This window comes from Podarcis erhardii (genome assembly GCF_964252035.2).
Source record: "Podarcis erhardii genome assembly, chromosome: 17".
Classification (NCBI taxonomy): domain Eukaryota; kingdom Metazoa; phylum Chordata; class Lepidosauria; order Squamata; family Lacertidae; genus Podarcis; species Podarcis erhardii.
The window spans coordinates 5,307,450-5,328,597 of record NC_138515.1 but is presented as its reverse complement, the minus strand read 5'-3'; the positions used below and the strand labels follow the sequence as shown (position 1 = coordinate 5,328,597).

Here is a 21,148-nt window from a genome sequence, read left to right as displayed (position 1 = left end):
AGCAGGGCTTCCTCTTCCTTCCCTCCGTGTGCCCCCAAAATCTGTTCCAGACAGCTCTCCAAGTCTCTGGAGCTGATTTTGTGAATGCACAGGAGGCTGAAAGGGAGAAGAAGAGAAAGTCGAGTGGAAAATGAACAGTAGTTACTACCCCAGGGTATACAGAAGTAACTAAGTTTCTGAAATGAAATAAAATTACATTTAAAAAACTTTAATGGAAACCTTTGACTTTACTTAGTTACTCTGATCATAGCTGTTGAGCCTGTAGAAAGAAAAAAAGATCTAAAGAAACAAGAAAGACTGTGGGCCAAACTAGACATAACACAATGTGCCACTTTAAATTATGTTAGAGTGTGTGTGTGTGTGTGTGTGTGTGTGTGTGTAATAGGCACATAGGTGGGTGTCAGTTTTAATAGGAACTGCAGCACGAGATTTAACCCTTCTTTCCCTAGTTATAATCCTGACCAAATTTCCTCTTCATGATGCTATTAGCCCTAAAAGAATAAAGCTCACGTTGCAACCAAATTTATAATGTTCATATACTACCAGACAGCATTTTCCCACCCTGTTGCCACCACAGCACAATGTACTACTTTTATGTTTCACTAGCAACCCTCTAAATATGAGAATAATGAATCAGGAATAGAAAAAAGTGTGTTTGACCTCAGAAGGTGAAAAGTACAGGAGGCTGAGGCTCAGTGCCCCTTCAGACCACCTGTTTATTGAACATTTATCTGTATTTACTTGCATAAAGCTTGATTATATCCTATCATTATTGAGCATTCATCTGGATTCATTTACAGAAAGTTTATACATCTGCCCATTAGTCATATGTTCATCCCACATGTTTCTATGCATTTCACTATCACTTTCTGAACCACAAAAAGACTTATTCCCCCCCCCCCCAGTGGATTTGTTGGACTATGGTGACAGAGCTGTTTAATCCACTTTAATTATGCAAACTCAAAGTTCTGGTATGTGCTTGAATCCGTGGCCTCCGGAAGGCACCCTCAAAGGAAAAGATCCTGTGTCTGTTCTCCAAGCTGCCCAGTTTCTTCTGCACAATGTCAAAACACCAAAGGTGAAGCTAAGATTTCCTGTGTAGAGCTACTCACTTGAAAAGTCTCTAGTTACTACAATATTAATTCCATTCAAAGGTAAGTGGCACAAGCTATTTATCTGTGGTCTTCCAGACATTTTTTTGTTTTCGTTTTGTTCTGTCCAACAGGCACATTAAGATCCAAGCCAATTTTCCTTCCCTGGAATAGAACAGAGTTCACGGAACTGGACTTTCCCACCTCCCTTTTCTTTCACAACCTTCTGCGTCCAGTGGGGGACCACTGGGAATGGAGTAAGATATGATGTGGGGCGTTGCAGACCATTTGGCAGAAATCACGCCCCGCCCCCCCTTGTGCGGAGAGAAAAGCAAATTAGGATCCAAGCCACTGAAAATATTTTAGTTTCCAATATATATCTATAATACCGTAAATAAAAGAATAAGGATTCATTGAAGTCAAATCTGGATTTGCATCCCCTCTATCAAAACAACCAAATTTCAAAGTAAATAGGTAGAGTATACCTGTCTTAAAGTTTGGAGACTGCATCCCGGCCACCCCTACCCAAAGGTAAAACTAAAGCAAGGGAAAACATTCCTCCGAAAGGCGTGCAAATAATTCAGTCAACTAGGATTTTTATGTGTGTTAACAATACACTGGTTATTTTATAAGACAGAGGTTTTGCTTACATTCCTGTAATCTTCATACCTGCACATTGGCCTCAAAGGGGGAACCACTTCTTAAAGACACACAAGATTATACATTGAGGAGAAAGAAAGGAGGATGAAGGGGCTGGATGAAAGATAATATGGCTCTTAGAAAGTTAGAGGAGATTAGAAGTGGTATTGTCAAGACCGAGGGTTTGAAAGAGGGAGGATTACAGCCGAACTTTCTAAGACTGTCAAAGGCTTGCAGGTGCACAGAATGGGAATTATTCTTTAGCCTAAGTGATGCTGGAGAGGAGGAATGGGAAAATAATGACCTGTCACTGCAGGGACTAAAGCGGAGCTGCCCTTGCACCTACTGGATTTCTGCACAGATTGTGAGGGGGACCATAACAGAGTAGCAGTCTGATTAAATGCCCACAGCAATTCAGACAGCAACAGATTGTCAGAAGGACCGGGCTTTGCGTCCTTCTGGACTCAGTCATCCCACTCGTCATCCTCTTCATCATCACCATTGTCTTCATCGTCATCTGTGGGTACAGTAGAACAAAGCAACAATGTGAGAGGAGGCTTTCCCAAATGGCACTTATAAAGGGAACCTACACCTCTTTTTCCATACAGGAATGAATGGTCATCCCATTCATTCACCCAAACCACCTCCCCATACTTACAAGTTATTCCAGCCTACGCTTCTCCCTTGGAGTTGTATTCAGTGCTAGTCCTACTCAGAGTAGACCCATTTTTAAAAATAATAAATGAGTGGACTAAAGTTAGTAATCTCTATTGATTTCAATGGTTCTCCTCTGAGTAACAGTGGCATTGGACAGAACCCTTTGCATTTACAGTCATACCTCATGTTGCGTTTGCTTCAGGTTGAGCGTTTTCAGGTTGTGTCCCGCAGTGACCCGGAAGTACTGGAAAGGGTTACTTCCGGGTTTTGCCGCATGCGCGGATGCTCAAAATGACATCACGCGCATGCGCAGAAGCGGCGAATTGCGGCATGCGCAGACGCGGGTTGTGCTCTGCTCATGTTGCGAACAGGGCTCCAGAACGGATCCCGTTCACAACCAAAGGTACCACTGTACCTGTTTAATACTAGATACAATACCAGTGCAGGAATCAAGATTTCACCCCTTGCAAAATGCCACTGGCTCTGTCTCAGATCTTAGCTTTGTCCTTTCCAGTCAAGCACAAAACTTTAGACAGTTTGTTAAGTTTCTGTTTGTAAGCACGCAGTTCAAAGGATGAGATGTATCAGATGCAACAAAATTCACCTGAGGAATGAATGACCTTGCTCCTCTTCTGCATCACATGCATAAGAGCTCCTACCAGGCCTTCAGAGCTCTGTGCAGGCGATGGCGGTTCCAGCACATCAGGGGTCTAAAAGGTAAAAGGATTGCAGGTGGTGTCATTAGGGCTTCGAGTGTTGACGGCCCTTAGAACCCACACAGACCTTTCAACCACACAAAGCTGTCTTTGTTCACGCTGCTCTTCCTCAAAACAGATACAACTGTCACAATCCAGTGGACAGTGGTAGCAGGCAAATATTTAAGACTAGTTTGCACAAACGCAATTGACCATGTCCGGGCTATACCACTTTAAATTACAGGGGGGCTTATACCACTGAATGTTCTTCCAGAGATAACGCTTCCTTCCACATAAAATTCTAAGTAATAGAGAGAAGGGTTCTGGCCTAGTTTTCTCCCTGTCACACTAGTAGGAAATATTTATTTTTAGTTTTATTTGCCTTAAACTTTCTATTGAGATGTTTAAAAGGGTGGGGGCCACCAGGTGGCGCGTTGGAAGATGGCCGGCAATAACATCTCTCTGACCCATACGAGGTAATTAAGGGGCTGCTATGGGAAGTATGCAGCCTTCCCTCCCCCCCCCCAGGATGTGGGGGACCCTGTCTTGCCAGCGGTGTTCACAATGCACCCCCTGATCCGAGAGATGGGGATGCCGAACACTTGGCACGAGCCCTCGGTGAAGTCAGCTCTTCCTGACGCCGATTCCAATTAGCGCATGCTGGTTGCTTCAGCTTGGAATTATAATTGGAAATATACAATTGGAAAGGAAGCTGAAGCACATACATAAAGTAAAGCTCGAGATAAGGCTGCTGATTAATGGATCTCTGTGACCAGGAGTGACGGACGGATAAGTAAATCTTCTGATGAATCACCACTAGGAGACTGTATGTTTGGAACGAGGGGGGGGAGGAAAAAACCTTTTTTTTCTTTGCACGATGTGATATTAATAACCCTTCACCCCAGAAAGAAATAAGATCGTCGCGTTTGTATCAATCATAAGCAGGATTTTAAGAACTGTGTGGGGATGGATTACAACAGAAGAGAAGACTGGTGAACGGTGAGGAAGAGAATTTTTTTTATGACGCAGTTAAAAAATGGCGTCTCACCAAGACAGGCTTGCCGGAGAAAGAAGGACAGGGAGGAGGAGAATCAGGATCGTTCGAAAGAGAAGGAGTGTTGGAATGCAAGTTTGACCTGACAGAGCCCCCTGATTTGTTTGATATATCTGACTAGCCTGAGGAAAAATAAAGGACAGACCAAAGGTTAACTTTGTTTATGGAAGAGACGAACAGAGGCTGTCCCTGAGAGAGAGAGTTTTTGAAGAGTACAAAACCCACACAGAGACGCCAGTTTCCAGTCTGCTTGTGAGAACCATCAGAGATCGCAAAGAAAGGAATATATGATAACAACAAGATGAGAAAGAAAGTAATAAAGGACTATCCGGATCGAACTGGATAGAACTGTCTAATTTAAAGCAGTAAAATATGTGATGCCTGGAGCTATCCGGAATTTTGGACTCGTGCCGAGCTTGATGTATGGGTAACCTTAACAAAATTTAAAATTTGGCTGTATAATCTGGAACTAATGTGATTTGAATAATTTTTATTTAAAAAAGAGATGTTTAAAAGGGTAAAGCAAAGCAAAAACAAAAGCAAAGAGAGAGAGAGTATAATGCCATCACAATATTATATATATGTGTACATAAGCATAAAGACAATTAAGGCAAATTGCCAGTAAGTGAAAAATAGGTGCCTAGCAAAATGAAAACACATTGTCTCAGAATTTAGCACAGCAGCACTTCTTAAAAATACATATATTAGTCCATTTCTCTTTTCCCTCCTTTTAGGTGCATAAAAATATCAAAAAGTAGCAAAAAATATAATGTCCAAAAGGAAACATTTGATGATGGCAGTTGGCAACCGTGTTCTACTACACTAGCAAAGTTAATTGTTTCAAAAGGGCCCTTCTATTTCTGGCGAGGGGCAACCCTAAACTTTTCTAAACTTTTTTTTTTCTAAACTTCTAATTTTTTCTAAAGCAGCCGTCTGCTATACTCTCTAATTGTTGTTGTTGTTGTTGTTTAGTCGTTTAGTCGTGTCTGACTCTTCTTGACCCCATGGACCAGAGCACGCCAGGCACTCCTGTCTTCATACTCTCTAATGTCAGGCCTGCCGCTAGGTCCCAGCTCACAGAGGACCAGCGCCCAGTGGATGTCATATACAAAAGTCTTTATTGAAGTTTAGTTTCCATTTCCAAGCTCTGGGCGCGCAGACCCACGTCTTGACGCTAGACCGGCTAAGTTCCCTCTGACTCGCTGCTGAACCCACACCAGTTTAAGATTCTAGCCTTGCTCCACCTCCTACGCTGTTCTTTCCTCCTCTGGGTCCTTCTGCCCTCTGATCTTACCTCCTTCCTGGATTCCTCTGACGCTGACCCCCCTGAGTCTCGCCCTTCCTTTCGGCGGGCTTTAGGACCTGGCTCCCTGTCAGGACTCCCTGCTGTGCCGCTCTCCTGTACATTTGAACTTGGCGCGCACGCCCAGCCGGTAACTTTCCTTCTGACCGTTTCCCCGCTCCCTGATGTGGGCGTTGCCAAGCCTGACTCCTCTCCTCCCGCTGGAGATGAGAACACTGGTCCCGACTCCTGGGACTCCCCCTCCCCACTGCGCTCTGGTGGAGAAGCTGGTCCTGATTTCCAACTGCTGCTCAGGGACTCCCCGCTGGCCCCTCCCTCCTGGGGCTTCCCCCCTGGAACCCCCCTCGCTCTGGCCATCGGTGCTCCCTTCTGTGAGTCCTCCGATTCGCTAGAGAGGCTTGTGGATTGACTCTGCCCACTGTCACTGCCTGCTCCCCCTTCGTACTCCTCCTCCTCACTTTCCATTTGCTCACTCTGCTTTGCCTCTGCTCCTGAACCCCTGACATCTAATACCACAGGTCAAATATCACTCCATGGTAATCCCTAGTTGCAAGCTATGATGGTCCATGCTGCTTCCAGTAAATGACCCAGCAATCCTTTGTGTTTCAATTCTAAATCTAAACCTATATATAGGTTTAACAGTGATAACTGCAAGGCAGGTTGAGCCCACTGTTCAGTGTTGGAGTTAATTTCCTTAAACATCACCCCACCCAGAATGTTGATGCACAAAGACATTCCCACCACATGTGTACATATGTACCAACAAGTGGGAACCCTCTCTAATATATAGATGTCCCCCCCCAATTGGGGAGTATTCCATCATGTGATTCCCCACCTGCAGTCTGAAGTGGCAGAGAACTGGAGAACTAGGCCTTAATGTAATGAGAACAGTTAAGTCTGACATCATATTTCTTTCTTCCATTATCACACATTGCCATAACTTTGCTATCCTCCTGCCACATCTGGTTCTTAAGTAATTCTCTAGCCCAGGGGTGGCCAACTCCCAAGAGATCTACTCACAGAGTTAAAAACTGGCAGTGATCTACCTCCATTTTGGGGGTGCAGGGCAAAGATGTTGAGTTTTTTGGGTTTTTTTGGAAGGAAAGTCCTGTTTTGGGGGGTTCAGGTCAAAGTTGTTGAGCTTCTTCGGGGATCTACTGGTGATCTACCACAGACGTCCAGTGATCTACCAGTGGGTCATGAGCTACCTGTTGGACACGCCTGCTCTAGCCAATCCAACCAGGGAAATCATATATGAGAAATCATACTTAACACACTAAGCACGAACCACCCTCTGACGCTCTCCACCGTGTCTCACCTTATTGAGTTGTATTCCTTGGCGTATCTGATCCAGTAATGCGCCTCGTCCGGTGGAGGCAACAGCAGGTGAGCTAAGCCCTCCAGAGGGAAGAGGGGGAGGGGGACATGGGGAAGAACTTGGGAATGCAGGAGGGGGTGGTGGGGGTGGTGGCGGTGGGGGTGGCGGTGGGGCTGACCCAGCTGGAGGTGGTGGGGGACGAGCTGCTCCCGGCCGAGAGACTGGTGGAGGAGGTCCCCACTGAGGGCTGGGCTGTCCTCGAGAGGGCTGTGGAGGTGAAGGGACAGCTCCCCTGTTTGATACAGGTGGGATGGGTGGTAGAGGACCACTTCGGCTATGTCCAGGGCCAGAACGATTTGGGGGTGGGGGTGGAGGGTGACTTGGACCTGAAATGAGACAAATATCAACACTAAAATCCCAGTGGGCAGCTTTAGTAGAGAACTATCCATGTATTCTAGAACGAGCAAAAATACTTTGATAGATGGCTTATTGTGCTGATCACGATTAGATCAGTAAGAACAATAAGGATTATTGTCTCTCTCTGAATACCAGGTGCTGGGAGGTTACCAGAGCATAGCTCTAGTAGAGCATAGCCTACGGAAGCTAGGTTACCCCTGGCAAATAGTGGTATACTGGTAGAAAGCACTCCAGGCGACTGTGGCCCTCACATGACAGAAAAAGATCCAGGAGAATCACAAAACTACAGACTTCAGAGAGACTGCAGCCCCATCAAGAACATGCGGTCATCCAGTCAGAAGGGCCGCCCACTAACAAGAGCTCCATCTTGTCTGGATTGAGTTTCCCTTTATTGGCCTTCATTCAGTCCATAATTGCACCCAGGCTCTGATTCAGAACATGCACCACCCCACCAGCTGAAGATGAAAAGGAGAGATAGATGTGAAGGTCATCAGCATACCGATGAACACACAGACCAAAATTCCACCCCTCAATGGTGAAAGATAAATGTATACGCATGGACACACCCCTGCATGCCAATGCCAATTGTGGATTACAATCCACACATCTTGTAAGTAGACTCTAAAGCGTAAAGGTAAAGGGACCCCTGACTGTTAGGTCCAGTCGCGGATGATTCTGGGGTTGCGGCGCTCATCTCACTTTACTGGCTGAGGGAGCCGGCATACAGCTTCCGGGTCATGTGGCCAGCATGACGAAGCCGCTTCTGGCGAACCAGAGCAGTGCACCAAAGCATCGTTTACCTTCCTGCTGGAGCGGTACCTATTTATCTACTTGCTCTTTGACGTGCTTTCAAACTGCTAGGTTGGCAGGAGCTGGGACTAAGTAAGGGGAGCTCACCCCATCGCGGGGATTCGAACCGCCGACCTTCTGATCGGCAAGCCCAAAGCGCCACCCGCTACTACTCCACAAACATTTATGCTGTCATAAATCGGTAACCATTTGAGGTGACACAAGGATCTTTGTTGTTCTTACTGCAACAGACTAACATGGCTACTGCTCCAGAAGTTATTACTCCAATCAGTACATCCAAGCTCAAACAAAGCGTTCAGCATGGATAGGCCTTCTAATAGTCGGTGTAGTATTAGTTAGAGACCAGGATCTGGAGCCATTCACTGGTCCAGTCTTAGAGAGGCTGCCAATGACACCCGAGGTCTGAGACCCTCCCATTCCAGCAGCTCACCCTGTCGTCTCAGCTCTTCCTTCACAGCCTCCAGCCCCCCTTGGCCTTCAATGAAGTCATAGATAATCTTTGAAGTCTCAACATCAGTCAGTTGAGCCTCACTGATTCCCGCCTGGGAGAAGAATGTCTTCAAATCGGGATCTAAATTATTCACCTGAAATAAAAACATAGACAAATGTGTGTGTGTGTGTGTGTGTGTGTGTGTGTGTGAGAGAGAGAGAGAGAGAGAGAGAGAGAGAGAGAGAGAGAGAAAGAAAGAAAGAAAAAAAGAAAGAAAGAAAGAAAGAAAGAAAGAAAGAAAGAAAGAAAGAAAGAGAAAGAATGTGTTGCCATGTCTGTTCAGTGCCCATCTTCTTGAGCCAATGCTCAAGTCACGATGGTCATCGGGTTACAACTGATAGGACTTGACTTCCAGCATAGAATGAGGTAGCTGGTGTGGTTAAAACGATTATACAGTCCTAACCTCTGCCTAACCTACCATCACCTTAAACCTTCTTCATAGTCAAATCAATCTCAAAACTTCAACTATCTTTAAGCATTACAGTGGTACCTCTAGTTACAAACTTAATTCGTTCTGGAGGTGCGTTCTTAACCTGAAACTGTTCTTAACTAGAGGCGTTCTCATCCTGGGGCAAAGTTCTCAACTTGAGGTAACTCTTCCAGATTAGCAGAGTTTGTAACCTGAAGCGTTTGTAATCTGAGGCGTTTGTAACTCGAGGTACCACTGTACTTCTGACCACTGGTCCTGTGGGCTAGGGCTGAAGGGAGTTAGAGTCCAGCAACAACTGGAGGGTCCCCCATCCTTCCTGTAGCTATTTAGGCTGTGCCTTATCACCCACCTCCAGCCAAATACAGGAAGAAGACTAGCCGTACCAGCTGAGAGGTGAGAGCAGGCCAGGTGATATCCCTATAGAAGCTTCTGAATCAAAGCTGTTCAATGAAAAGAGCATCTAGAAAACCACCTGCTCTTCCTAAAGAACAGCATTGCTTCCTCTTGGCTCCAGTCTAAACTTTTTGGCACAGCAACTAGCTCTGACAACACCTTATAATTGGAATATACAAGCAAACCTTGAGAGAAAGGGCCTCATGTTTTCAGTCAGGTATGATGTAAATAAGCAGGTCATGCATTGCAGAGTCCCTTCCAACGCTACAATTCTATGATTCTATGTATAAACACAGAGTTTGCTGGACTTCAGTAACTCAAAAGTCTCGTCTCATACACATGTGAGACCTCAGGATAATTTCCCCCCACTGAGACTCTCTCTTTCAAGTCTATTGATGAATCACCATGGCTACATACGTCAAATCCACTGTTGGGATCCCATCCAATGTGCTGGATATGCCTGGAAAGGAATCACAGAAGACATTCAATGAGTGAAGGCCTTGCATCGCAATGCGTCCACATGAAGGCTTCCAGACCTCTTCGACTTCCCCTCTCTTCCTTCCATCTGCAGCAAGTGACTTCTTTGCATCCTAGTTATGTTTCCACCACATTTCCGTACGAGGCAGCACCTGCGCATGTGCAAAGCATAGCATGGCAGTTCTCTGCTGTGGGTTAGGGTTACACACACTATGCTACGGAAGTAGTTCTCAAGTAGTTCTCAAGCTGTGTTTCATAGAAAATTTCCATATGCAAGTGAAGAAACAAGAGTTTCAAGGGCAAAACAAAACAAAACAAAAAACCTGATATGAAAACTTCAGAAAAAGAAACTGAAGTCAAGGAATCCTTTCTGTTATGTCATTTGAAATTTGAAGATTTCCTACTTTCCCCAGATCCCAGTCTTTGAGAGGTCTGCATAACTTCCACAAGCACTCACTTGAACCCACTTGGAGCACCAATGTCAGCCTTTGAAATTTTTTTCTTCCCCTTCTTTTTCTCCACTGCAGTAGGAACAGGAAGTCCACGGTAGCGGGAAAATGTGATGTCTGGATTCTGGATGTCAACAGTTGCCAGAGGCAGAGATGCTGGAGGAGAGTTTGGCTGCACGCCACGTCCTTTGGGGAACGTAAGATGGGGTGAGGAAGCAAAAACCTATCAATCAGACCTCCCTCTACAACACTCCCTGTGTTGCCTGCCATCTCATACACTGTTTTCCTTTCTATGTTTCATCTCTTTATTCACTAGCATTGTTTGACTGTATGTGTGGGTAAAAACCCAAGTCACTGGGAACTTTTTCAGCTAAAGAGCTGGATAAATATTGCCCTGCTGTGAGTGCTGAAGACTGCTCCCTGCAAGACGCTTTCCACCTGGCCTAGGGGGACAGGGCCCAGACTCACCCTGCTCAGCGTAAGAGACTCCTGGGAGGCTGGAGGGACATTGCCCTGCTGGAGCCCAAACTCACGGGAATAAAGTCTGGGGTTGGGGCAACTGTTGAAAATGCTTTTAAATGTTTTAAAATAGTTTTTAATCTATGGCATTTTAAATTTTGGTTCTTGTTGGGTGTGTTTGTTTTTTGCTCTGTTGGGGGTGGGATAAATGTTTAGTTGGGTCTGGGGATTAGTTTAATTTTAGTATAACTGCATTTTTTTATTATTAGTTTCTACTGTTTTATTGGTTTATTGTATAGTTTGTATAACACATCCCAGGACTACCTGGGAGTGGGTCCCAGTCAACAGAAGGGCACTGGGACACCTGATCTCAGTGATCACGGGAACGAGGAGGAGTTATGGGACCAGACTATGTCATTACCGAGGAGGCAGGCTTAGTCGTTGTTTGAAGACTATCCCTGCCTCCAGGTTTGGTCTTGACCAGAAGGATGCTGGAATCAACAAGGGAGACCCAAGTGACCTTAATGTGCTGCTGTGAAATGCCAGGTCAGTGATTCACAAGACCTCTGTCATCCACAACTTGATTGTGGATGAAGGACTAAACCTGGCATGTGTAACAAAGACTTCGTTGGATGAAGCAGATAGGCCTGTTCTTGGCTCTGCTTGTCCACCAGGTTCCTCTTAAGCACAGCAACCCAGGTCATAGGGGGGGGGGGGGGGTTGCAGTGATTTTTAGGAAGTCATTAGTTTGCACCAGACATCCTTTTTGGAAGACCCAGTTTTCTGAGTGCAGATTTGGAAAGAGGTAGACCCCACCACGGGAGCGGGGCTGGGGCAGACGAGTGCTAGAGTCCTGTCTAGTCGAGTTGCATGGGATCAATTCCAATCTGTTATCTCCGAGGATGTGGACAGGCTGCTTGGATGAGTGAAACTGACCACCTGTCTCCTTGATCCTTCCCACCCTGGCTCATAAAAGTGAGCCGGGAAGGGCTGGGCAATGGGCTCCGCAGGATGGTGAATGCTTCCCTCTGTGGGGGAGCCTTTCCAGACCCACTGAAAGATATGGTTCTTAAACCACTTCTTAAAAAAAATCTTTGGACCCGGCCAATATAGCCAAATGTCACCCAGTCTCAAATCTTCCATTTTTGGGCAAGGTGGTTGAGCAGGTGGTCACTGAACAACTCTAGGCACGCCTAGAGGATGCAGACTATTTGAATCTCTTCCAATTGGGATTCAGACCTCACCATGGGACTGAAACTGCCTTGGGCAACCCTGTATCAGGAAATTTTTAATGTCTAATGTTTTGCAATTTTTTATGTGCTGTAAGCCACCCAGAGTGGCTGGGAAAACTCAGCCAGATGGGCACGGTATAAATAATAAAATTATTATTATTATTATAAATATACTTTAAACAAATAGATAAGGCAGGCTGCCCCTATTTTGCTTGTGCAAAAGCACACACCTTCCCCTTTAAAGAAAACTGACCAAGCCCATCCTCTCCTCCCCAGACCAACATAATGACAGTATATGGAGTTGCTGGTACTGGAACAAGCAGCTAAAGAAGAAAATTCTACCTTATTTTATCTTGGTCACCTTGAAAAGTATAGTGGGTGGGCTCCCATAAGCCCAAGGATGTGATGGAGAGATGTACTCTTCAGCAAGTGGTACAGCACCATGGACAGGGGCGTCCAGTAAGGATGCTCTGATTTGGCAATGATAGGTGACCTTTTAGTTTTAAATCCAATGCACTACTGCCACCTGCAACCCTACAACTGGTTAATAATAATAATAATAATACCCATAGTTTTATTATTTATACCCCACCCACCCGGCTGGGTTTCCCCAGCTACTCTGGGCAGCTTACAGCATATATAAAAAATTGTAAAACATCAGACATAAAAAAATTTCCCGATACAGGGCTGCCTTCAGATGTCTTCTAAAAGTCAGAAAGTTTTTTATTTCCTTGACATCTGATGGTTGCAGAGAATAGTGAAAATTCACAGTGGCCCAGCACAGGATGTTGCCTCTATTACAAAATATCATTTTAGTGATCTTGTATATCTTTTGGAATTTTTTTTAAAGGATTGAAATTATTTTTTATGGCTCTTGTACCGAGAGTTCATTTTGGATGCTTCTTTTACTGAAAGTTTCTGATTTTATTGCTGTATTCTCTGTTTTCATGTTGCATTTGTTAGCTGACCTGCGAACTTGTAGTTGTGGATATGGGTACACATTAAATAAATGAATAAATAGGACGCAAACAGAGTTTCTGCAAGCTGCTTACCATTTGAGTCAATCCCAGAAGATGGCGGCTGGGGGAGAGCTGGTCTTCTGTCTAACAGATGCAAAAAGAGTAGTGATCAGGATGTAAAGAGGCAGTCCTGTCCTGTGTTTGTCACAATCAACACTGTTTCTATTCTACTGCAGTTCAGCTTGTGATAGAACCTACATTGTTGGTCTTGCTATCGGCTATGGACAAAACTGATGGAATTATATACCTGATTATTTCAATGAAAAGGAAACATCAAAACAATGCAGAAAATACTGTAATTATTTAGGCAGCATTTGAAGATTTCCTTTCCTCGCCTCAGACAAGCATGTGGATTTTGGCAATTTTCACTCCCGCTTGTGTTTCCAGTGGAATTCTCTGACATCCCTAGTGACAGCTCACCATCAGCAGCTCAAGGAGAATTCCCTGTGGAAGCTGCTGAGAACCTCTTGAAGACAGCACTGCTATCCACAGGCTCTAAAGTAGGAATGCCATATGTCCGGAATGCCATAGGTGGGATATGGCAGTCGGTAACCATGTCCAGGCAGAAATGCAAATGTCTAGATGCAAAACTTTAAAAAGCTTTTCTGTCCGGATTTTCACATTTTGAAATATGGCAGCGCAACTCTAAAGCAATAATTCAGGATTCAGTTGTACTTACAGCAATACTTCCTCTCTGGCAACTGGGGTGAGCCCTCAACCAGCACAGTTTACTGACAAATTATGATTATCTATCTCTATCTATCATCTATCTATCTATCTATCTATCTATCTATCTATCTATCTATCTATATCATTCTATCATCTATCTATCATTTATCTATCAATCTATCTATCTATCTATCTATCTATCTATATCATTCTATCATCTATCTATCATTTATCTATCAATCAATCTATCTATCTATCTATCTATCTATCTATCTATCTATCTATCTATATCATTCTATCATCTATCTATCATTTATCTATCAATCTATCTATCTATCATCTATATCTATCTATCTATCTATCTATCTATCTATCTATCTATCTATCTATCTATCTATATCATTCTATCATCTATCTATCATTTATCTATCAATCTATCTATCTATCATCTATATCTATCATCAATCTATCTATCTATCTATCTAATCTATCTATCTATAATTTTTTTAACATATATGTTCCAACAATCATTTAACATAACTTCTTATCTTACACAGTATTTTAGACTTCCGTCAACAACCTCCGAAGATTTTCTGTTCTTTATCACTTGTTCTGCATTTCTTAATTTCTCTATTACTTTTAATTGTCCTTAACTAATAATTATTTTCAAAGTCTTCCTTGCAATATTTCACAAAGTCCTCCTTACAGAACTTCTTGCAGTCCTACTAGCGTAATCTGTTTATCACAATTGCTTTTCAAATAATTCAAATAATTACTCCAGTCCTCTAAGAATCTCTGATCCCGCAGGTTTCAAATCCTTCTTGACAAATTATGATTATCAAGGGCTTTCGCCCTGCACTTAATAGCTCAGCTCAGGTGCGAGTAACTTGTGGCCCCCAGTCTTATTTTAAAAGCTTCCTAAGTGTTAAGTGAGGCTTCTGGTAAGAACAATCTACCCCTCCTCTGGCAAACTACAGGGGAGGGGAAAATAGGGGGGGAGAGAAAAGGAGGTATGATAAAGAGAGGGAGAAAAGTGTGTGGTAGAAAGAGATAAAGAATGAGAGGGGGGGCGTGTCTGCTTCTGGCTCTGGTTTTGGACTCAACCACAGCTGGCATGCACCCACTGACAGATTATTCTGAAAGGAATATAGTCCTTGACAGAAAAAGTACCATTGCCCCTGCTCCGACCATACACAAAATAGCATAGGGATATGTGAGCAGGGCAGATACATACCTTCATTGACTGGAGGTGGAGGTGGCGGTGGCTGTCTATCTATAAAACAGGAAGAGATTTATGAAGAGGAGACAAGGGTTTCTGCCATGCTTCAGTGGAAGAATCTGGCCCCTCTTAGATGGAGTCTTGGTCAGCAGAGGGGTTCATTGTGCTGTAGGAACCACTCACTCATATCAGTATATATATATACACAGTGGTACGATGCGGGGGGCGCTGTGGGTTAAACCACAGAGCCTAGGACTTGCCGATCAGAAGGTCGGCGGTTCGAATCCCCGCAACGGAGTGAGCTCCCGTTGCTCAGTCCCTGCTCCTGCCAACCTAGCAGTCCAAAAGCACATCAAAGTACAAGTAGATAAATAGGGTTAGGGTTAGGGTTAGGGTTAGGGTTAGGGTTAGGGTTAGGGTTAGGGTTAGGGTTAGGGTTAGGGTTAGGGTTAGGGTTAGGGTTAGTCCCTGCTCCTGCCAACCTAGCAGTCCAAAAGCACATCAAAGTACAAGTAGATAAATAGGGTTAGGGTTAGGGTTAGGGTTAGGGTTAGGGTTAGGGTTAGGGTTAGGGTTAGGGTTAGGGTTAGGGTTAGGGTTAATACCTTCTGGCAGGAAGGTAAATGGTGTTTCTGTGCACTGCTCTGGTTCGCCAGAAGCGGCTTAGTCATGCTTGCCACATGACCCGGAAGCTGTACGCCGGCTCCCTCGGCCAGTAAAGCGAGATGAGTGCCGCAACCCCAGAGTTGGCCACAATTGGACCTAATGGTCAGGGGTCCCTTTACCTTTACCTCGGTTTAAAAACAGTCCGGTTTAAGAACAATTTGGTTTACAAACTCTGCAAAACCAGAAATAGTGTCCTGGTTTGAGAACTTTACCTTGGTCTAAGAACAGAATCTGAACAGTGGAAGGGCACCGGTGGCAGGAGGCCTCATTAGGGAAAGCGCGCCTCGGTTTAAGAATGGTTTCAGTTTCAGAATGAACTTCCAAAACAGATTAAGTTTTTAAACTGAGGTACCACTGTATATATATAGAGAGAGAGTTGCTCACTCTTCAGCTCCACGTGGGTGGAATTTGTTACTTTGTGAAAATGTTGAATTATTGAGAAATTAATTGAGTTTCTATTCCTAGCCCTCATGGTTGGGGAAACAAGTTTGCATTCCATGTCTAGACTAGAGTTCAGGGGATGAAACGCCTAAACGCTGCATGCTAGCATGTCTCTTATTCATGTCCCCCACCTGTTTAGCTCAGTCGTACACCAGCCTGAAGAAGAGTTCGGATTTGATATCCCGCTTTATCACTACCCGAAGGAGTCTCAAAGCAGCTAACAATCTTCTTTCCCTTCCTCCCCCACAACAAACACTCTGTGAGGTGAGTGGGGTTGAGAGACTTCAGAGAAGTGTGACTAGCCCAAGGTCACCCAGCAGCTGCATGTGGAGGAGCGGAGACACAAACCCAGTTCACCAGATTACGAGTCTATCGCTCTGAACCACTACACCACACTGGCTCTCAATGCATTCTCTCTTCTTCACCCATGACCCTGCGGCTCCTGCCAACAAATCCCAAATCCTATAAAAAGTTGGCATCCCTCTTGGTATATACACACTGACACAACTTTGTTAACATATTCAGAAACATTTATCTGAATGTTTATTGTTGTTTTACATGTAATTTTACAGGGGATTTGGTGTCAATTTAGCATGGGAAAATGGCTGGCAGGGAAAGGGTTAAGACACCACTTTTTTTGCTCAAAGAAGTGCCCTTCCCCACACTGCTTTGCATCAGAAAAAGCAGCCACTTTTTATCCATTTGTTTTAAGGTATGATTTGTCCCTCAGTTGCAAACCCTGCAGACATATTTTCTTACAGCCGCCATTTTGAAAGAGGCATGACACCTACCCATTCTCTGGTTCCTCTTCTGAATCTTCTCTTCCACCATTTGTTGAAAATTGTATGCCTCATTCTCATCGGCAAAGTTGAGCCCCACGTTGCACTCCTGAAAGCAATCCCAAGTCAAAACCTCTGGGGTATGGGACCATGGCCGTTCCCATGGGAACAACCCTATATGACTCCAGCTCCTTCAACAAAATTGTCACACAGCTCAATGAACATCCGAGAAAGGGAGCTGGAGTTTCCCCAAGTTTACATTTTACTTATCTATTAAAATATAATTGAATAACTTTTATATTTTGAAGGCTTAGTTAAAAAACAACAACAATAGATGTACATTTGAAATTATATTGTGACTTTAACAACAAAGCAGAAAATGCTTTCATCTCCACATGCTAACTTTTCTTGCGTACAACACAGTAGAATGTGTGACTAAAAATGCTTGTTTTATTTTTTTTCCTGATGTGCTTGTGCTACTTCTCTGCAGCCTTTTTGTGAATCTTTGTACTTTTGTCCATTCACTGTATTTATTTCCCCTGATTTGAACTATAAAATGGTGATTTCCTTGAGTCAAAATGAAAGTACCCCTAAACATTTTTGAATAAAAAAAGCACTGCCTACACATATATGCACATATTCACATAGCCACATTTTCAACAATCTAAAGAGCTCTCACATGCTTCCTCCTGCTCTGGAGGTTAGGACCTGAGCCAATGGCCTCAAGAAAGGAGATTCTGACTAAACATCAGGAAGAACTTTCTGACAGTAAGAGCTGTTGGATGGTAGAAGAGACTCACAAGAGAAGAGGGTGGTCTCTCCTTCCTTGGAGGCTTTTAAACAGAGATTGGATGGTCACCTGTCATGTATGATCTAGTTGAGATTCCTGCATTGCAGGGGGTTGGGCTGGATGACCCTCAGGGTCCCTTCCAACTCTACAATTCTATGATTCTATGAGTCAATACTCACATCTCCTGAAAAGGTGTGGAAATAAGAGGTGGGAGCCAAGTAGACCAGCTGGCTGCACAATTCCTGCTCCCAGGTCATCTTCCTGTCCTGAAACAAAGGAGCAGAGAAGGGGCAGAGAAAGCAATTCCCCTTAATATGATGCATTTCTGTACATTATTTCCACCGATATATGCATTTTTATGCCTCCTTGACCCCAGTATGTGCATTTTTGTATACATTACCAGGCTGGAGAACTGTATTGACAAATTCAAATAAGTGTGAATTTGGAAGGCTAGCTATAGTTTGATTGGCATCTTATTCCAGAAGGTGTGAATTAGGTACAGTAGGTTGGCCTTTAAATAAAAACTGAATCAAATGTGTCCCCTGGTCTTCTTTGACTCCTGGCCAACCAGGCCCCTTGGACAACCAAGGTGACCAACCAAAAAGTCCATAGCAAGGTCAAGAAACCAAGCAAAAACCTAAAGGGAGGAAGGGCAGGTGATCCGAGGAAGCCAGGAACATTAACGGAGAGTCCGTGTGCCTGCAGTCATTCAAATACGGCTAAACCGTGCCCCCACCCAGCCATGTTGGCTGGCTGGTGGGCATGATGTGGGCACAGGACTCAGTGATGTACAGGGCTTAGTTACGCCCCCTGCAAATGCGGGCAGCGGTTCCCACTCACAACACCTCCCCCCCAGGAAGAGGAGAGGCTCTGCGGACTTGACATCATTCTCATGAATGAGCTCCTGGTGCTCACACCTGGAAGGGTGACAGGATGAAAGGCAAGGTCACAATGGAGCCAGGGAATTGGTACCTTCAAATCATAGAAGCGCATGAAATACGAACGTCTGGGGTTATCCTTCACGAAGCACAGGACCCCACAGCCTTGCTTGGACCAGCTTCTGCTGCCTTGAGGCAAGGCCAGGAGGAGTTGGGCCACAGTTGTGACCATGGTCTAGCGGGAAAGAGTAAACGCATGTTAATGATCTACCTGTGCCAAGGATGCCATGCCCAGGCACTGTAAGAGTCTCACGCCTCCTGCAATTTCCTACAAACCACACCAAATCCCTAACGCAAAGATGGAGAACCATAGACCAGGGGGTAAAACCAGGAGCAGATTTAGGGCACTGTGAGCGGTGCAGTTGCAGGGCTTTGAGAAGGAATGGGAGAAGGAGACAACAAACTTATTAAAATTAACTTCTCCCAGGATCCAAGTCGTGTTTTGTGGAAGTATTATATTTTGGAATCAAGGAGGCCAGGACCCCTGTTTCAATATAAGGGCAGGTTTCATCTGGATTCAAACCACGGAGGAGCCATGAAATGGGGGCCTGTGAACAGAGGCAGAGCCAGGATTTGGGGGGGGGGGGCAAACATTGTTGAGCTTTTTTTTTTTTTTTTTTTGGTGAGATCATGAGTAGAAATCCCCCCCAAAAAGAGGATGTTACACAGGGAAGACTTGGGGGGGGGAGGGCAGAACCTCAGCGAATTGAATATTTTTAATGCTTTTCAAATATTTTTTTAGGATTCAGGGGGAGGCAGCTGCCCCCACTTGCCCACGCCCATGCCTGTGAAACTTTCCTTGGGACTCTACTTCCCATCGGCCTCATCCAGGGACGTACCTTGAAGGTTGTTCCCTGCCAAGGGTGCAGGCCCAAGGAGGAGCAAAAATCACACCTCTCCCCGCCCCCCCCCAGCTTGGAGTGGCTAGGAGGAGCGTGTTGTATGATGCATATCTCAAATTAAGTGATATTTTATCTTGTCACTACAGGCCATGAAATATACTCAGAGTCGAGAGTGGATTTCATGCTCTTTATTCAGCTCATAGTGGTGAGGAGGAATGGAAGTTCCCCCAGAGTGTCTGCTTTATATACATTATTTACACAATGGGCCCCACGTGATTGGCTAATTCCGGGATTCTCCTGTAAGCCAATCAGGTCGCGGATTCACTTCCACCTGGAGCTGGATTGGGTGGCTCCTGTGGACCAATCAGACTGCTGCATTCTGAATCCTATTGTCCTAGGACCAACCAGACTGCTGCCTTTTGGATCCTATTCAACTCAGTACATAACAGGCCACATATCTGTTTGTGGATACGGATATTCCCCTTCATATTTTGGTCCAGAATTTTTGAACCAGGTGAAAGGGTCTATTCTGAAGGCGTGTTTAACTGCACAATGTGGCTTTCTGGGTGTCATCACTGCCCAAACCACCACACTGGGCCTCTTGAGGAAGTGTGTTTTCTTCCCCCATTTCCTGCAGACAAGGCAGCCTACAAACTACGACCTGCGGCATTCTCACTTTACAAATCAAGCGATTGCTTCATAGCAATACCTCCAGTCTCTTCTACACAGAAGGTGAAAGAGATTCAAGATGCCGTGAGAAATCAGGTTCGTTGAGCATCCCAAGCCTAGAGCATTGCCATCTGCTGGTTTCAAACCACCCCGACCGGGGCATCTTCTTATTTTCAAAACAATGCTGGTCAGTTACCAATTTAAGTCTGCATCAAGAGGCAGGAAGTTCCGAAGTGTAGGTGCTGCCACACTAAAATATTGATTTCTTACAAATATGGAATGAGTATTACATGGCACCTGTAACAGAGCTGGTTCCAGAGACTAAAACTGTGAAGTAAGCATTTGTGGGGTGATGGGGTCTCCCCCCCCCGAGGTACTACCCCTCCCCTAACACCCCCCCCACACACACACACCACTTCCTAACTGCTCTCTTACTGTTTGTCATAATTTTCTAGCATTTACTCATTTATCCTCAAGCCAATGCAGAAAGGGAAGTCAAGCTGAGAGGGACTGGCCCCAGGCCGCCTGCTCCAAACCAAACCCAGGGGTCCTCTGCATTGTACCACTTGAATCCCCCCCCCCAAATGTGGCCGTTAAATCCCAGCCCACAACCACCTGCTGTCCTTGTGGCAGCCTCCTCCCTCCCCTTGACTCTCAGGAAGTTCTGGCTTCTGCTTCCAAGGCCCTTCCGCCCCTGTGAAATGATAACAGAATTACCGTGCACTTTCTGCCCAACAGTTCAAAGACCTGCTGGTTCTCATGGTCCTCGAGGAGGGAGGACGACACGTTCTCCTGCTGCGTCCGGGCTGCTGGCTTGGACCTCCGGCTCATCCTGGCCTTGTCAAGATGCCTCAGGGCTCTGCGCTTTCTGATCTCACTCAGAGCGAACTTCCGCCTTGCGAGGGCTTTTCAACAGGAAGCTCAGAAACCACCGGGTCACACGCATGCACACACACTGAGCTGGGTTCCCCATCTGGCTGACAAGGCCCAGCCACAGGGCCAGTCAGATGAGGGCCCCAGAAGCCCAGATACGTGGGCAAAATGTGACAAAACGATTTCACCTGAGAGCTGTGCATTAGTGCATCAGCCCAGCAAAAGACTAGAGAAGCATTTAAAGGTAAAGGTAAAGGTAAAGGTAAAGGTAAAGGTAAAGGTACCCCTGCCCGTACGGGCCAGTCGTGTCCGACTCTAGGGTTGCGCGC

The 21,148-nt window shown here is 45.1% G+C and overlaps 1 protein-coding gene across 1 annotated transcript; it reads right to left on the bottom strand.

Moving 5' to 3' along the window:
- Positions 1-1,670: 1,670 nt before the first annotated feature.
- WAS (WASP actin nucleation promoting factor) lies at positions 1,671-20,910 on the bottom strand. The gene is made up of 12 exons (XM_081845799.1): positions 20,664-20,910; positions 18,470-18,610; positions 17,677-17,763; positions 16,720-16,816; positions 14,837-14,875; positions 12,967-13,017; positions 10,232-10,409; positions 9,715-9,757; positions 8,415-8,568; positions 6,758-7,143; positions 2,992-3,097; positions 1,671-2,247 (listed from the first exon to the last, which is right to left on the bottom strand). The coding sequence occupies exons 1-12, from the start codon at positions 20,775-20,777 to the stop codon at positions 2,195-2,197; spliced, it is 1,449 nt and encodes a 482-aa protein (XP_081701925.1). The 5' UTR covers positions 20,778-20,910; the 3' UTR covers positions 1,671-2,194.
- Positions 20,911-21,148: the final 238 nt, after the last annotated feature.

Bases quoted from the DNA above. Each gene is read 5' to 3' on its own strand.
- WAS (XM_081845799.1), bottom strand. From the start codon at position 20,777: ATGAGCCGGAGGTCCAAGCCAGCAGCCCGGACGCAGCAGGAGAACGTG. The intron at 18,611-20,663 runs GTAATTCTGTTA...CTTTCCCGCTAG, and splicing joins TGTTGGGCAGAAAGTGCACG to ACCATGGTCACAACTGTGGC. The intron at 17,764-18,469 runs GTACCAATTCCC...CCTTTGTTTCAG, and splicing joins TGCGCTTCTATGATTTGAAG to GACAGGAAGATGACCTGGGA.